Genomic DNA, 17,044 nt, shown 5'->3' on the forward strand with positions numbered 1-17,044 from the left:
CCTAGGGATGGGAAAGAATAGCTGCTATGGGAAGCCCACAGTATCTACCAAATTGGGCAACGATGACCTAAGCCATAGATAGGGAAAAGGGATTTTGATGCCTGAATTCTGAAAGTTCTCAAGTCAGTTTTCAGCCCCTAAGTTTTATGAGATGGTTAGTAGAGTTAAGGAGATGAGTCCAGTCTCCAGTGAACAACTTCTAGTAAAAATGAGTTCTGACCACATGGTCTTCACTTAAAGTCAAACCAAGGAGCTACCTTTGGCTGAAGTTAGTCCTGTTTTCCATTACCACTTAAGCAGAAAATTTATCCTGACTTTTAACACTTGCTTTTCTCCTTTCACTCTCCCTACCCCCAGAAAAGCTAAGAAAAAGATGTGCCCTTTTCCAGGAGTGGAGGTGAAGCCATTTATGAAAGGAAGGGCAGAAACTACTGGAAGTGCTGCCTTAGTATAAAAGTGCAAGCAATTTTTTAAAGGTTCAGAGACAGATGATTTTGTGCATTCAGGCTGCATGATGGGGTGGATGATCCTTGCCTTGCTATCATAGGGCAATACAAGGTTATCTAAGTGGTGGGGGGTAGCTAGAGAGTGCAAAGGGTGTGTCGGAAAGAGAAATGGGTGTTCTGTTTTTCACACTGCAGCTGGTTTTGGCACCGGTCTCAATAAACTTCCCATTGAATTCAATTATTCTTCACCCTCTACTGCAGAGTCTTGCCTAGATAAAGGAAGATAGTAAAGGGACCAGATAATGGAAACCTCTAGTTAGTGAGCTTAACTTCTTCTTTACATATGGTGGTGCCAGGAACACTAGAAGTTTGAACCCATGACTTTTCTGTTCCAACACTGGTTTCTGCTCCCCCACATAAACAGCACAGTAAGCCCTCCATGTGAAGATTGGACTTGAGGTGTGCAGACCAACAAACCTTCCTATTTGTTCAGAGCAGTCATATTATACACCACACTGATGACACATCCATCACCTCTCTGCCCATACATCTAGTACTTGTCTCTGTGAAAGGCCAACCATTGTGTTTTATTTGGAAACCCCCTCCCCTGTCAACACATACCAACGCGTGCTACAAGAGAGCCATCTTAGAAGTAGCTTCCCTATCCCATTCCGCAGTATTCATAGCTTCTTAACTTAAAGCCCATTCCAGACCAGAAACGTGAGCCTGGCTTTGCATAGAGACTGGTATTTGTGTTTCCTACTGCTCTGGACCTCATTCTAGGGCTCTTGGCCTCACCATAGGAGCAGAAACATTCCTTGAGCTGGACAGGCAGAAATGATGTAACAATGGTTTTCTGCACTTGAGCTTGTACCATCTGACATCACACCATGTTCTTCTCCAGTAGCAACTGCTAACAGTCGTCCTCACTGCCAGGCCTGGGAGTGGCCACACCCCTTTGGCTTTCTCTCTGGGCTTCTGTACAGTATAAGCAAGCGCTAGGTACTCCTAGGCCAAAAGTTGATTACAGGAATAAGTGATCGAGTGGGGGGCCAGGGTAACTGAAGTCAGAGAAAAAAAGGCAAGTGACTTGTCAGAGGGAAGTCTGGGACCACAAAGGGGCAAAGTACTTAATACAGGTAATGTAATCAAGCTTGTGAGCCAGGGTGGGGGAGGGGTGCAGGTGCTTGAAGCGGGCAGATCGTTCCCCGTAGTTCCAGTCCTCCCCAAGAGGAAGGAAACAGCCCAGAGATCACCAGCCATATCTGGACAAAACAATTTATTCAAGTGCTGCAGTGGGGCTTCAACACAGGACTGTCAGAGATAGGCTGCTGGCGTCTCTGAACTCCATTTGCTGCTGGAGTTTTCCAGCTCTGCCTGGTTGTTCTGCAGCATAAACTCGAGAACTATGTCCTCAGAGCTTGCAGAAGCAGCGTAGAAGGATTGAGGATTAGCAAACCTTTTCCTGGGCTTTCTCCACATTTTTGATTCTAGAAAGGCGCTCCCTTTCCTGCTTCTCAGCCCTCCCTCCACGGAAGGCTTATTTCCCTTTTGAGTCTGTCTAGACAATGGTGCCCCGGGAGTGTTAAAAGGGAAACAACAGAGTGTTGGGAGGTCAGGTGGAGGGAAGGGATTATAAAAAGGAGACAGGAATGATGGAAAGTACCCCAAGTCAACAGCTTAAAATAGAGAAGGGGCAACCAACCCAGTTTTGCCAGTGGGTAAGGGATTATAAAGACAACAGCAGAATGGGTTTTTGGAGGGAAAGAAGAGAATGGAAGTGAAGAGGGGGAAGACCAATTCCAAGAAGATCACCAGCTGACGGGCAGGGAGACAGAAAACCGAGGGCTGTGGAAAGCACCAGGCTGTGACATGAAGCTAGACCATGCTTCCGGTTCAGTCTTGAAATCAACACTTCGAGAAGGCTTTTTAAAATTCCATCATAAAACAGCAGAAGGCAAGGGGGTGGGGTATGGCTTCCAAGCCTCATACTGACTTACCTGGTCGCCACCATGGCAAGGATGGAGAGGGACGCGAAATGGCTCATAAGTGGCTCTGCAGTCCCATAAGAAAATTTCTTTGCTCTTCTCCCTCCTTTTTTTCCTGTGTCTCCCCTCACCTATATGTTCCCTGAAAACCTAGACCTTCTATCTACCCCTGCCCAGACCAACTTGAAACATTCACTTACCCCCCCCCCCCATAGGACACCATCAGCTTGATTCTAACTTTGTAGAGCACCAGGATCCCCAGAAGCTCCTTGTTCATCCCGGTTGAAGACTTGATATTGTAGTGTCAATTTGAGGATGTTAGGAATATAATTGAATCTAGCTCCCCCAAATCCTTCCTGTGTTTTCTTATTACCATGCCCTGTTGCCTTTGTCTTTTCCCAAAAGATATCCCAGGCTGTTTTCTACCCAGTTGGGATGACATTTTTCTTCCTACAATTCCATTTGACTGTGCTACTGTTTGTTCGAGCCCCCCCCCTTTTTTTTTAATTGACTATAACTACTCTGCTTGATTTTCAGGAGCCAAAGCAATCTAGCCTCATCTACTTCTCTCTTTTCTGCCCTACCTCCCAAACACCTAGAACACAGCCTAGGCAGACCCATCTTCCTTTTTTACTCCTCATAATGCCATGTGGGATTCCTACCTTCTAGCTTCTTCCCATGCAAGGTTTCCAGTCTGGAATGTTCTTTCTTCTATTAGTAATATCCAGATTTTACACATTCTTCAAGATCTAGCTCATTCTATCTCCTCTGAGAATGTCTTACCAGCTATGCTGGTTTTTAACTTCCACTGGACTCATATGACCCATATACAACTAACACTTAGCTGTTGGATTCCATTTGCTTTCCCCTGTGTTCCTCATCCAGGCCGTATATTGACTGAAGGCAAAGACAACCTTAAATTTCTTTGTATATCCTGATTGTCTTGCAGAGGAATGAACTTTTAATAAGTGCTCAATAAGAACCTTCATCTGGCGAGGGATGGAGATAGAGACAGAGACCCACACTGGAGCACTTGACTGAGCTCCCAAAGTCCAGATGAAGAGCAGAAGGACGGAAAATATAAGAAAGGAAGGCAGGACCGCGAGGGGTGCGTCCACCCACGGAGTCTGTGAAACTGATCCAGTGGGAGCTCACCAAGCCCAGCTGGACTGGGACTGAACGAGCATGTGATCAAACCGGACTCTCTGAATGTGGCTGACAATGAGGGCAGACTGAGAAGCCAATGATAATGGCACTGGATTTTGATTCTACTGCATGTACTGACTTTTTGGGAACCTGGTCTGTTTGGATGCACATCTTCCTAGGACGGAGGTGGGGGCTTGGACTTCCCACAAGACAGGGCACCCTGACTTCTCTTAGGACTGGAGAGCGAGGGGGAGGGGGAGTGTGGGAGGGGGAGGGAAATGGGAGGATGGGAGGAGGTGGAAATTTTAAATAAATAAATTAATTAAAAAAATAAATGCTTAATAAAACCCGATGATTGAAAAATAAGATACCAAAAGCTGTAAGAATCTTGGGGTAGTCTTTTGGTTGATTTGGGGTGCTGATCTCTCTACAAAATAATGCTCTTTTGATAGTTTCTAAGGCTATTTCTACAAATAATGGCCTGTAGATAGTCGTTTGGTAAGGCATGGGGAGAACTGGGCAATTATGATTGTAGATGGCAGATAAATGGCTTTGGTGAGAAACACATCTAATGCTAATCTGAAGGCAGAGAACTAAATGAATGGCATCAAAGAATTCTATCAATTCCTGTCATATAATTCTCATTTTATATCCTCCTCTGCTGTTTCTTATCTCCTAACCTTTTACTCGATTCTATCTTCTCTAGATAGTAGCTATTGTAGAGATCACATGTTTAGAGCCAGACGGCATATAATAGAATCCTATCTGCCTCATAATTACTCAGACTTGAACAAGTCCCTTGTCTTTAAGCCTCAGAGCTCTTTTTCCCCCCAGGGGAAAGCGCAAACTCAGTCCCCCACTAACAAAATTTATGCAGTCAAGTTTCCCACATTTGGGGGATCCACACACCCCAAGCGCAATGGGTGAGCCTTGCCCTGGGAAGACCACCTGTGTGATCATGGTATCTCCCCTGCCAGGTAAGTATAAGCCTCAGAGTTCTTATGTGTAAGTCGAATGCCATACCTGGCCAGGGTTGGGAATGGAAGGCTCCGAGTTCATCCTCTGCACCTCAGAAACAGCAAAACCCTGCGCACCTGGCCAGCGTGCCTAAATAGTATTCTTAGGAAGGGAAGATAGATGTAAAGCTTTCGCGAATTGTGTCTTGTTTTTTCATTTTCTATCATTGTTACATTTTTATTTATTCATTTTGTGTCCTTGTATGGATGTGGGGGTACAGGTGACATGGTAAACAGGTGGAGGTCAGAGGACAATAAGAATTGATTTTCTCCTTCACCATGTGGATTCTTTAGCAGTCAGCTAAAGAAGTGCCTTTCCTTGTTGAGACATCACACCAGCCCTGTTTGTATCATTATTGTGACAGGGTCTTGCTGTACAGCCTAGGCAGGCCTCATACTTGTAATTCTCCTGCCTCAGTGCTGACCACTAAGTGTGCTAAGATTACAAAAAAAAAAAACACCCCCATGACTGGTTTGGACTGTAAAATCTTGTATAACAAAGATTTTCTGTTCTCTGCATTTTCCTTTCTCATTACCTAAGATCTAAGCTTCCTATCGGTCCCATAGGTATTCATTTAGCTTGAGGCTGGCTCTGAGGCCTGTGAGTGTGCTGAACACTGGCTGAGCAGCATTTTAAAAGACAAATAGCCTCAAACAAAGATGAAAACTCAGAGCCATACATATAGCATGTAGGATGGGTTAAGGGTAGAAAGTAGAGTCTGCAAACTACCTCTGAGCTTACATTGTGCTAGAGGCCAGATTGGTGCCTTCGCGCTTGAGTTTGCCGTCCAGTGCCAGGCCCTGTTTCTGGTAGTAGGCAGCCAGGAGTGGAGTTACAGCCAAGGTCCGTGACCCTATACAGTAAGTTGTCATCGCATGTTTGTTTTTGTTTTTTCCAGACTGGGTTTCTCTGTGTAGCCCTGCCTGTCCGGGAACTTGTTCTATAGACCAGGCTGGCCTCAAACTCACAGAGATCCACTTGCCTCTCCTTCCCGAGATTAAAGGCATGTGCTGTCCCCACCCAGCAGTGATCACATGTTTTAATAGGCCTGTTTGGGAAAGAAAACTAAGATAAATGTAAATGAGTAAGAAGTCCAGCTGCGTTTTAGAACCTGTGGTCTGGGGCTTAGATGCAGAACAATAAGACACTCACCTGCAATCTTGATTCTTTGGATGACCTTGTTGGTACAGTTGTTGATAGGAACATGGACAGAAATAGCTTCTCTATGGTAGTGAACCTGAACCAGAAGAAGGTTGGAGGGAGGATGCCCAGACCTAAATCTAGAATTTTCATTTCCTTAAAACTGTTGTTGCCCTAACTCCCATGTCTGCCTATTTAAGTTAAGGCATCAGTAAAAAGGGGATATCAGAGGGGTTCTAATGTAAGGGATAGGATACAGGTGGGTATCGCCAACCTCCCTGTCCATCCAGGCCTGGAGCTGTAGGGGTTGAGCTGATGAGAAGAAGCTGCGAATGGTCTGTGCACAGGGACCGGGGTCTGGTTCAGGGGTGAAAGCTGCACTTTCCGTGTAACCAGCTGCACAGAATCGCTGAGGAGAGGCCAAGGGAGAAGATCGAAGTCTCATTCAGCAACCACAGACAACTCCATACTGCCCTTAAATCTCTGTGTTTACTTGGGGATGGAGGTGGGGAAAGGCCTCCCTCAGAGAATGCCTGAATCCTTGGTGTTCTATAAACCAAGGGGTTGCAAACTGGCCCACTGGCTACATCTGTCCTGTTTCCTGTTTATCTATGGCTTGCAATCTAGGACTGATGCCTGCAGTTGTAAATGGCTAAAATAAAGAAAAAGCCATAGTCTATGACAGATGTTATATAAAATCTAAGTGTCAGTGTCCAAGAACTCAGTTTTGTTCGAATGCAGCAACATGTTTTCATTTTTTTAGTGTCCATGACTACTCTAGTACCACAGCAGCAGAGTTCTGCAGTTGCAACCAGACATGGGAGCCCACAAAATGTAAATATGCATCATTTGGCCTTTCACATGTCTCCCAACCCATGTCCTAGAGTGAAGAAGAAAAGTGAAATAAGAGGGAATTAGAACAGGATATCCAAGTGGCAATGGTGCCATGGTAACTAGGTCTGCTTCTGTCCTAAGAGCAGGGTCTGTGGTAGAGGCGTAAGGCAAGGATTTGAGGAAGACCGAGGAATAATCTTTCCTCATTCAGATTTTCTACACAGAAACTCTTCACTTCAGAGTCCACCCCACACAGCTGTAAAGAGTCAGGAACAAAGAAAATGCATTTCCAATTCTATCCTTCCCTTCCTTGTGGGACCACATAAAGATGTCTTCATCCATTAGCTGTCCATTTCTCCAATCTCATCCATCTGTCTTTCTTCCTACACCCCATCATAACTACTTGTCTATCTATCTGCTCTCTATCTGTTTGAGCCAAAGCATTCCCCAGATGCCTGTGAATTAAAGGTTTGGCCCCAGCTTATGTTTCTTTTCTTTTTAAGACAGGGTCTCATTGGGTAGTCCTGGCTGACCTGGAAGCCACTATACTGACCAGGTTGGCTTCAAATTCAACAGATATCTGCCTACCTCTGCCTTCCAAGTACTGGGATTGAAAATGTGCATCACCACACCCAGCCTAGCTGATGTTTTTATTGGGAGGTGGTAAAAAAAAATTAAGAGTTGAAATCTCTTAAGAGAGATTGGGAAGTTGAGTTATTGCAGACATGTACTTCTTGGTTCCTCCCTGGACACTATGGGGTGACCAGACCTCTTATGCCACCATGATGTACTATGTTGCCACGAATCCAAATCAAGTGAGTTGCCATAAACTGAACCATAAGAGAAAAAAAAAGACAAGAAAAAGTCTTCTTTCTTTTTAAGTTGACTATGTCATTGGTGGAAAGGTGACAATCTCACTGTCTTCCCTTCCCTTTCCTGAATCTTCAGGCCTAGGTGCAGTGTCACCAAACAGGGCAGGGTAGCAACCATCTAAGAAATCAAAAGGAGCTCAGCGAAATAGGGAGACCTTCTCCTGTTCTTTTATCTCTTAGTCTGCTCTGGAAATTGCCCGAGACTTAAGGTCAGTACCTGGAGTCTGAAAGGGTAGGCATGGGCCCCAAGTTTGTGCTGAAGCTGCTCCTGTAAGGCTGTGAGGGGGCCCTGGATGCTGCTGGGTTCAGCTGGAGCCACTTGCTTGGCCTGTACATAGAGATCTTCGCGGAGGTCAGAGCAATCACACCCAAGTCACCACGGCCATAGCGAAAAGCACATGCCAATATGACAAACACCGCAGGCAAAGGAGGAAAAGAGTGACTTGTCAGAACAGTGGTGAAGGAAATCCTAAATGGGGGATAGCAGGGTCCAGAGAGGACCCTATTATAATCCAGAAAGTGTGGTCATAAAGAAAAGGATCAATGCATTTGGTTGCAGGCAAATTTTAAGCATCTCTGTTAAAAGTTTCACAAATTAAAAAAGGAAATCCAAAGTTAACATATTTGAAGCACATATAACAGTTTAGCATCTGGAATACAAAGAACTCTGGGAGGCTGGGGAGATTGTTCAGTTGACAAAGAACTTGCTGCGAAAGCATAAGGACTTGGGTTTGATCCCATGTAAAAAGGTGGGGCATGGTGGTGGTACAGCTTCCAATCCCAGCGCTGCTCGGTGGAGAGAGGTGGAGCCCTGGGGCTCAGTGGCCAACCAGCCTAGTCTAACCAGTGAACTTCCGGACGATGAGAGATCCCATCTCAGAAAACATAGTAGATGGTGCCTCTTGAGGAATGACACCCAAGGTTGGCCTCTGACCCCCACATATACCTGTTCACATATGAATAAAATAACTGTTGCAAATCAATAAAAATATGCCATTCTCAAAGTTTGCAAAGAATGAGGATGGATTCTTAGTAGAAGCACAAGTGGAATGACTGGCCAATGATGTGTGTAGTCTCAGTAGTAATCAAATGCATTCAAATTAAAGCCACAGTGGGAAAACATTTCACACAGATCAGACTCTCAAAAATATTAAAGCTAGACAATGCTAAGTGTTCATGATGATGTAGCCCAATTGGAGTTCAAATGAACAATTGGTGGGAACTACATTAATATAACCACTTTGGAAAACTGGTGCTGTCTAGTAAAACTGAATCTCTTCTCATCTTCACTGATGAATGGGGCTAAGGCCCTTGTTAGAGAAGCCTTATGTATCATCCTTTTTTTTCTGTTTCTTCTACCACCTAAGGACACAGCATTCCTCCCCTCTGGAGGGCCCAGCAATAAGGCACAATTTTAGATGCAAAGAGAAGCCTTTACCAGAGAATTGAACATGTTAATCATTTGAACTTAGACTTGCCAGGCTACTGAATGGTAAGAAAATGAATTTCTTTTGCTTATATATCACCCAGTCTTGGGTATTTTGGTAATAGCAGCATTAATGTACTAAGAAGTATATTAGCATGGTTAAATCTCAAAAAAAAACTGTGTAAAAAACAGAATTAAATGCATGGTGCATTACCATTTATATACAGCTTAAAACTGTATGTATCAGTACAAAATTGGTTGTAGATACATAAACGTAAAGTATAAGTGTACAGGCATCATGGAACAAATAAACAGTAAATGTAGGAGAGTGGTCACCTGCGTAGAAGAAAAAGAGAAGGGTAAGGGAGAGAGACTCAAGGACACAGGAAGCCTCAGATTCTATAGTTCTTTTCAAAGCTAGGTAGTAGATATAATCTTTATGCCTGAAATGTTTAAGAGTTTAAAGGAGTGAACAAGATTTAGAGTCAGGTACCAGCAAGATAGCACAATGGGTAAAAGTGTTTGTCACACAAGCTGGATGACTTCACTTTAATCCCTGGGACCCACAAAAAGCTGGAAGTGGTGGCTTGCATCTGTAATCCCTGCATTCATAAGGCGAGATGGGAGCAGAGGCAGGAGAATTGGCCAGAAATTCATGGGTCAGCTAGACAGAGTAGCAGAACAAGAGAGATCTCAAGCTGAAAGGAAAGAACTGACACACTTAAGCTCATCTCTGATCTCCACACACACCCCGTCACATCTGCATCGACATACATGTATTATATGCATGTGTGCACATACAAACACGCAATAATAACAACAAAATTTCAAAAATATTTCGGGTCAGGATACCTGGACTTCAATAGGACTTATAAAATTCCCCTGGCTTCTCTGAACCCGGTAGTATAACTGTCAAAAATAGGACTGGAGTTGAGGAGATGGCTCGGCAGGTAACAGTGCTAACTCTACAACCATGAGGACTGAGTTACAATCTCCAGAACCCACATAAACAGCTGGACATGAGCAGTCAGGGTTCCCTGCCCCGTGGGAAGTCCAAGGTCCTCCCCCCTCCATCCAGGTCTATAAAGGTGAGCATCCAAACAAACCAGGCTCCCACAAAGTCAGTCCATGACTAGAGAGGGAGGGGGAGATGGGGATGGGGAGGGAAAAGGGAGGCGGGGAGAAGGTGGCAATTTTTAATAAATATATTAATTAATTTTAAAAAAAGCTGGACATGGCTGCACATGCTTGTAATCCCAGCATTTGTGGGAAGAGACAATTGAATCCCAGAAGGTCACTGGCCATCATACCTATCCAGCATGCTGGGCTCAGTTCAGTGTAAGACCCCCATCTCAAGTGTATAAGGTGGAGAGTTATTGAGACTGACACCTGGAGGTCTCCTGTGGCCTCAGCATGTGGGTGAACAGGCATGCATACCTGTACACTCACATGCATGCACTACTGCCACATTCATACAGCACAAACATACCCTCAATACACAAATGCTCCTGCACTGTGAACCATAACTCTATTATGGAGACTTCACAAAAATCCTTAAGTAAAGAAAAAGTTAGGTAATGGTTCAGGATTCCCCTCCTTCTACTTATTTATTTATGCATTTATTTATCTTGACACAGGGCATCCTGTAGCCTGAGGTAGTCTTGAACTCCTGAACATATGCCACCATGTCTGGTTTCTGCAGTGCTGAGGATTGAGCCCAGGACTTCATGCATGCCAGACAAACACTCCGTCAACTAAGCTACATCCCCAGTCAGGTTCAGAACTCCAGGCCACAACTCATGAGGCTCTAGACTCTAGAGCTTAGTCTCTTGAGTACCAGAGTTCACTCAGAGGATGGCTATGAGGAGTTAACGTAGAAAAAATTCCTTTGATGTTTAATATAATTTAGATGGTTACTTAGATGTAATCCCAGCACCTGGGAGGTGGAGGCAGGAGGATCAGGACTTCATGACTAACTTTAGCTCCAAATTGAGAAAGGCCAGAATGAGCTGCGTAAGACCCCGTTTTTAACAAAGACAGGAAAATAATTTTATTTGGAAGCATCCATAGATATGAATGATTGATGATGATGATGATGATGATAGAAGTCTTAGCAAAAACTGGAACAGGTACACGTGAACTCATACTCTGCAGCTGTTATCTAAGATTAGGGGTGGACAGAAAGCCTGTGAACTCTACTAATGGAGTGTGGGACGGGGTAGTCAGGTGTACTCCAGAACAAAAGTGACAGGGATGGAATCAAGGAAAGGTGGAGAACAGAGATGGGTAACTTTAAGTCTATCTGGAGTCTTAAAACAGAGAACTGCCAACAGCCATGCGTGAATAAAAAGCAACTTATTATATATGTTATACACGATCCATAACTGCCACATACCCCAAAACGAAACCAGATACAGTAGGAGGGGAATGGTTAGGAAGGAGGAGATCCTCAGGAATGGGATAGGGTTATGGGGAATGAATATGATGACGATATACAAAATATGTGTGAAAGTGTCCAAAGCGCTGGCTCAAACTCACAGAGCACTGTCTGCCTCTGCCTTCCAAGAGAATAGCCCTCCTGAGATGCTAGGCTTCGCATTACCACCAAGCCAGATCCCCAGCCCCGCAATCCAGCCCTTTCTATCTCCATGGCTTCTCGATCTCTTGCTATCTTTCTTCCCTCCTCTGTAGTCAGGAGAAGCTATGTCCTAGCAGAGGAAAGAGATGCTGAATGCTGAGCTCAAATCAGAGCTTAGGCCGCACTGACTGACTTTGCTCTTTCCATGGCCTGAGTTAGGCACCCATAGCAAGGTGCTCCAAGAACAATTTATCAGGTTGACAGCCTCTCCACAAAGGTTACTAGACCCTTTCTTGTCTCGTTCCTTATCTCTTTCATTTGGCCCTCCCCTTGCTTTCTTCAGACTTTTGGTGGTAGTACGGTGGTTATAGGGATCAAGCCTATGACCTTTTTTGAGGCAGGGTCTCTCTATGTAGCTCTAGCTGGCATGGAACTCACTGTGTAGACTGGGCTGGACTCCAACTCACAGGATCTCATACATGCTAGGCAAGCACCCCACCACTTAGCTTTCTTTTTACATTTGATTTTGAGACAAGCTCTTATTAAATTGTCCATTCTTGAACTTGTTTGTGATCGTCCTGCCTGAGCAGCCCCAACCACCCTCAGTTACTGGGATTACAGGCCTATATTACCAGATCTGGTAGCTTACTTTTACTTTCTTTTAAAAATCAATGTCTCCTCTAAATGTATCTATTTTTGTCTTAATTATATAAAGCATAGACATACAAACTTGTGAGTATTAGAAAGCAGAATCAAAAAAAATCCAAAGCTCTACCACAACATCATATTCCAGAGCTAACTGCCATGTTATTTATCTTCTTGGTTTGTTGCAAATTGTTTTGTTTCTGTAACCAAACACAAAGTCATCTCAGGTACTTATAACTTGTCTCTCATTTCATTTTTTTTTCAAATTTATTTATTTATTTGTTTATAAAAATTTCCACTTCCTCCCCTCCTCCCCATACCCTCCCATTCTCCCCCTCATTTCATTTTTGAAATGAAACTTTTTTTTTTTAATTTCATGACTGCTGTACCTTCACATGCATTTGTGAAAAATAGCACAGAGAGAGGCCAGGTAGACTGTTGTTAGACAGTAAGGTAGTCACATCACCACATCTTTTGTCTCACTCGCCGTTAGCACTCAATGGCATAGAATAAGATACTTTCCATTAAAACACACACCTCTGATGAAAAGGGCATAAGAAAACATGGTGGAAGTGAGATGACGCTCAGAAAGTGACCAAACATAGAACTGGGGGTAAACTTCAAAAATGTGTATGATTTAAATGAACAAATATAAAAGTCTGCTAAAGAAACATAAAAGAAATTCAAAGGAAATCTGAGTAAACAAGCATTTTGGAGGAGGTAAGTTCTGACTATGTAGCTCCATTGGCCTGAAAGTTGCTATGCGTGCTAGCCTGGCCTTGAATTTGTACTTTGCTTCCTGACTCCGCCTCTTAGATGCTGGGATAGATGGAGGTCATCATGCCAAGTAGCATGCAATTTTTACAAGTAGATATTTCTTTCCCTATGATATACTGGGCATTTTTAGGAGGGGGCGGGGCATTTAGATGTTAGAAGCAGAGTATTTGATACTTAAAAATAAGTTAGCTAATTCATGGCTATCCTGCAAAGTTTCTCTGATATTTGAAACTTGCCAGAATGCTTATTCATGGTGCTTAATCTGAGAGATGAAGACGCTTTTATTCCTCAACATCTAAGGGCTGTTTCTAGCCTAGTCATCACCAACTGATTCATTTTTTTTTCCGGTTGAACCCAATTTTCAGTCCAGTTGGATCACAGTGGGGTTAATCCACAGTGCAAATTAAAAGGGGAAAATGCGGTGGAAAATATTTCTGTGCAATCTTGAATTAGAGTTCTGCTGTCAGAGCGCTGTCTCCTGCTGTTACTGCCTGTGGTTGTTATTCCTTTGGAATTTTTGTTAAAGGAATGTTTAGGCAGTCTCTCTCTCTCTCTCTTTCTCTCCCTACACACACACACACACACACACACACACACACACACACACACACACAAAACAAAGAAAAAACTCAGTGGAATGACATATATCACAGCTTGCAAAATGGAAGCCCAAGGAACACTTAGGGTACAAAATAGAAATAAATAAGTAAATAAATGGAATAGTTAAAGACCTATACGGGTCTTTAAAAACCTTTTAATGAGTTGTTAGCATTTGAAAGTCAAGAAATTTATGTAAAAATATGGGTTTTTCTGTGTATTGATTCACTCCATAGGCGTCTAAGCTTAAATTGAAACCAATAGTCGTACAGGACCGCCATACCAATAATGGGGAAAACCAGAAATTTTGTAAAGACACTATTTTAACTTCAACACATATTTGCTTTGTATAATTTTGAAGAACAAATTTTATTTGTTCTCTAGAGGCATAGTTATTTTGAATGCTCTTTGGTAGAAAAACAAACAATCCTTGAGGTTTGGGTCCTATGAAGTGCTTACCGTGAGCTCCACTTCCAGTTCTTTTTACAACCAAAAGAATGTGGCCTTGTCATGCCCTACTTCCTGGTTGTCAGGACCTGGCAGACAAAACACTCACAGTTCCTGCGACTTTCCGGTTTTCTGATGCCCCTCTGGCCTAGGCCTCTCATTCAGGTCGTCTATGTTGCATGTGCGGCGTTTCTGCACAGGAGCTGGTTCTCCTGCAGCTTACAAAAACCAGTAAGGACTTCTGCTTACTCTTTTGGCCTTTTAAGCACTCGGGGTCAACTGCAGAGAGAGGGAGAGGTGGCATCCTGTCAGAAAACCTTTGAGTGTAAATTCAACAGGGGTTGATCCCTGAAGAGATGCTTCCCTTCCTACCCTTCAATTGGCCTCATTGTTCTGCGTGGTCACGCTTGGCCTGTCTTTTACTTCCTGGCTCCCACTCCCTTCTCAGGCTCTTTCCCCCTTGGGACTCACTAACCAATGGGCTCCATCGTGTCCAAATCACCCACGAAGCCTCGTTTCTCCAGGTACAGCGAAAGCTGCTGTGGAACAACCTGCTGGGTCAGTCTCAGTTATCTTTGAATGAATAGTCCCGAAGCCCAGAGCTCAGCCCGTCGAGACCTTGAAGGATGTGTCCGCTTGTCCCCTTTGCACTTCCATTTGCTCAGCTGAACCAGGTTCTCTTACCTTCCCGCTAGAGCTAGTCCTCGTAAACACCTAAAGGCAAATACTCAGGTTTGGGTAATGAACAATCCAGAGATCCAGAGCATTAGAAGGAATTCTTATGTGGACATGCTGGCCAAGGAATTTATGTTGACACTTTCCTGAGACAGGGAAAGGAGGAAAACTCAGTTATTTAACCCCTACTTTCCTCATCGCACTCCAGCATCCCATAGAGATGCCCCTAGTATACTAGACACTTCCTTACATACCAGACCAGCACCCAATGCTTCCTGTTCTTTCCCCTTCCTATGACACCTCTTCAGTTACACATTTGGTCAACTGGACAAGGGGAAAACACCTCCCTCCCTATTTGTTATAAGCCAATTTCTGTCTCTGTCTGCCTGTTTGTCTGTCTGTCTGTCTGTCTGTCTGTCTCTCTCTCTCTCTCTCTCTCTCTCTCTCTCTCTCTGTGTGTGTGTGTGTGTGTGTGTGTACACATGCATGCATGTATGCATATGTGTGAAAGTCCAGGATGTCCAGTGTCTTCCTTGGTTGCTCCTTGTCTTATTTGTCTAACCTTTATCTATTTATCCCACTTGGTCCCACTTTGTCTCTTAAACCATGGTTTTCGGGCTGCATGATACTGAACTTCAGCTGGCGCGCAGTCGTTGGCAAGACATGTTTGTTAACTGAATGAATGAATAAGTGACTGGATTATATTTCTGTTTGTCCCTGGAATGGACTTGACGATGAATTAGGATGTTTTTGACCTTCAGCTAAAATAAGGAAAAAAGGGGGAAAGAAGGAGGAGGAAAGGTGTAGGGAGAAGAGGTTGCTGCTCTCGATTTCTTGGTGTTGGTGGCAGAAGCCTCTGTGGAGATGACAAGCTCTCCTTGCCCTAACTTATCATCCCTCTTATTTCCCACCTCAAAATTCCCCACCCTAGCTCCACCCATCTCTTCGGGTTCCAGGGAACCATAGAGAGGGAAATGTCTTTCTGGTGCTTTCCTTCAGAACATACCAGGCCTGGTCAGAGGGATGAGCTGAGGGTGGTGCATTCTAGAAGTCTCTTACATCAACCAGCCTGAAAACCCATTGCTTGCATCAGGAAAGATGTCCCTCTCCTCCCCCTACAGGAGATGCTAAAGGCAAGGACGGTAGACCTAGTAGGCTAGAAGTAGGGAGATTTAGAATATTACCTGAGAATAGAGATGAAGTTCACATCGGCCTTCAGCTCTGGTTGCTAAGCTGGCCTCCCAGCCTCTTATGTCTGTAGTCCTCTGAATGTGTAGATTGGTGGGAGTCAGAGAACAAGAATAGGGTTGAGGTGGGTGGCATGAAACACGACTATTATTAGCTTAGGGGCCAAGAGTTTGGAAAACAGATTAGTGAGTACAGATTAGTGACTATGAGATCAGCCTCCTGTTACTGAGGAGGTAGGCCAGGGCTAGGGGATTCTGATAATGGTACTGATTAAAAACAAGAAGTAAAAAGGAGGGCATGACTGCTCCTATGTATGGTGGAGGAGAAGTCTTGTTGTAGATGTGAGGCACCTGGAAGGGTCCGGAGTAACCATGGCCCTGAGCCAGGCCATGTAAGGGAGACCAGGAGACCAAGAGGCCAAAAGGGCAAAAAAAGTAAAAGGAGTAAAAATCACGTAGCCCAAATGGCTGGATTATATTAAGGAAGAGCCGCTTGAGGGAAGGGAAACCCGGACCCTGGGCTGCTGAGTTCAGGGGAGGGGGTAGGGTAGCCAACCACACCCTGTAACAGGTAGGGACTGAGGGATGCTGGGAGAACCTGGAGGCCAGGTCTGCTTTGATATGTAAACAGCACCTCAGCCAGTTGTCAGGGATTTGAGACCTATCAATTACAGGAAGTGCATTTAAGAAGGGAATTTGTGGGCTTTGGACTTGTACTGCCGTCCACACGAGGGCTGGGATCAAAGACAAGTTGGAAATCTTAAAGGTGAAGGGGTAAAAGCAGGAGGGCTCTTGGTGTGGACCTTGGTCTGTCTGAGCAGCCTGTGTCACATTCCAGTCCCTGTATCTTTCACCATCCGTTCTAGGCCACATGAGAACCCAGAGGATGGGAAAGAGTCCCACTTGGGACCTTGGACTCTTGAAGCCTGATTACGATCAGAAACCCCAATTATCCTAACTCCTGTGTAGGACAGGGATCAGTCTCCTGTAGGCGGTGGAGCAGGAGCAGAGATCCTTGAATTTCTTTTTTTCTGAGAGGAAGGAAGGTACAGCATTCCTGGCCTGGGGGCAGGTTCTCTGCTAGAGTAGCAGAGCGTTACACTTCAGGGAATAGGCTGCTGACTTCTGGGTGACCCAGACCTAGGGTCACTTGCCCACCTCCCACTGCCAGCTCTTGAGTCTTTCCAATCCCTGAAACTAAGTCCATGCTCTAAGCAGCCTCCCTCAGCTTGTGTGGCCACTCATGGAATTAGAGCTATTTCTGGCCCT

General features: G+C 44.4%; 1 protein-coding gene and 1 pseudogene across 1 annotated transcript; both read right to left on the bottom strand.

The window, feature by feature from the left end:
• Nucleotides 1-1,763: 1,763 nt before the first annotated feature.
• On the bottom strand, nt 1,764-14,786 carry Arr3 (arrestin 3). Its single transcript, XM_087902561.1, is given in 15 exon segments — nt 1,764-1,866; nt 2,635-2,723; nt 4,490-4,550; nt 5,339-5,450; nt 5,750-5,834; nt 6,012-6,103; nt 6,106-6,156; nt 6,770-6,827; nt 7,490-7,561; nt 7,661-7,794; nt 7,797-7,859; nt 14,163-14,192; nt 14,389-14,449; nt 14,598-14,627; nt 14,778-14,786. Coding segments are annotated over 15 exon segments (1,050 nt in total).
• Nucleotides 4,412-4,565, bottom strand: LOC125389531 (U1 spliceosomal RNA; annotated as a pseudogene).
• Nucleotides 14,787-17,044: the final 2,258 nt, after the last annotated feature.

Source organism: Myodes glareolus, chromosome X, assembly GCF_982192425.1.
Source record: "Myodes glareolus chromosome X, mMyoGla1.1, whole genome shotgun sequence".
NCBI classification, from domain to species: Eukaryota; Metazoa; Chordata; class Mammalia; order Rodentia; family Cricetidae; genus Myodes; species Myodes glareolus.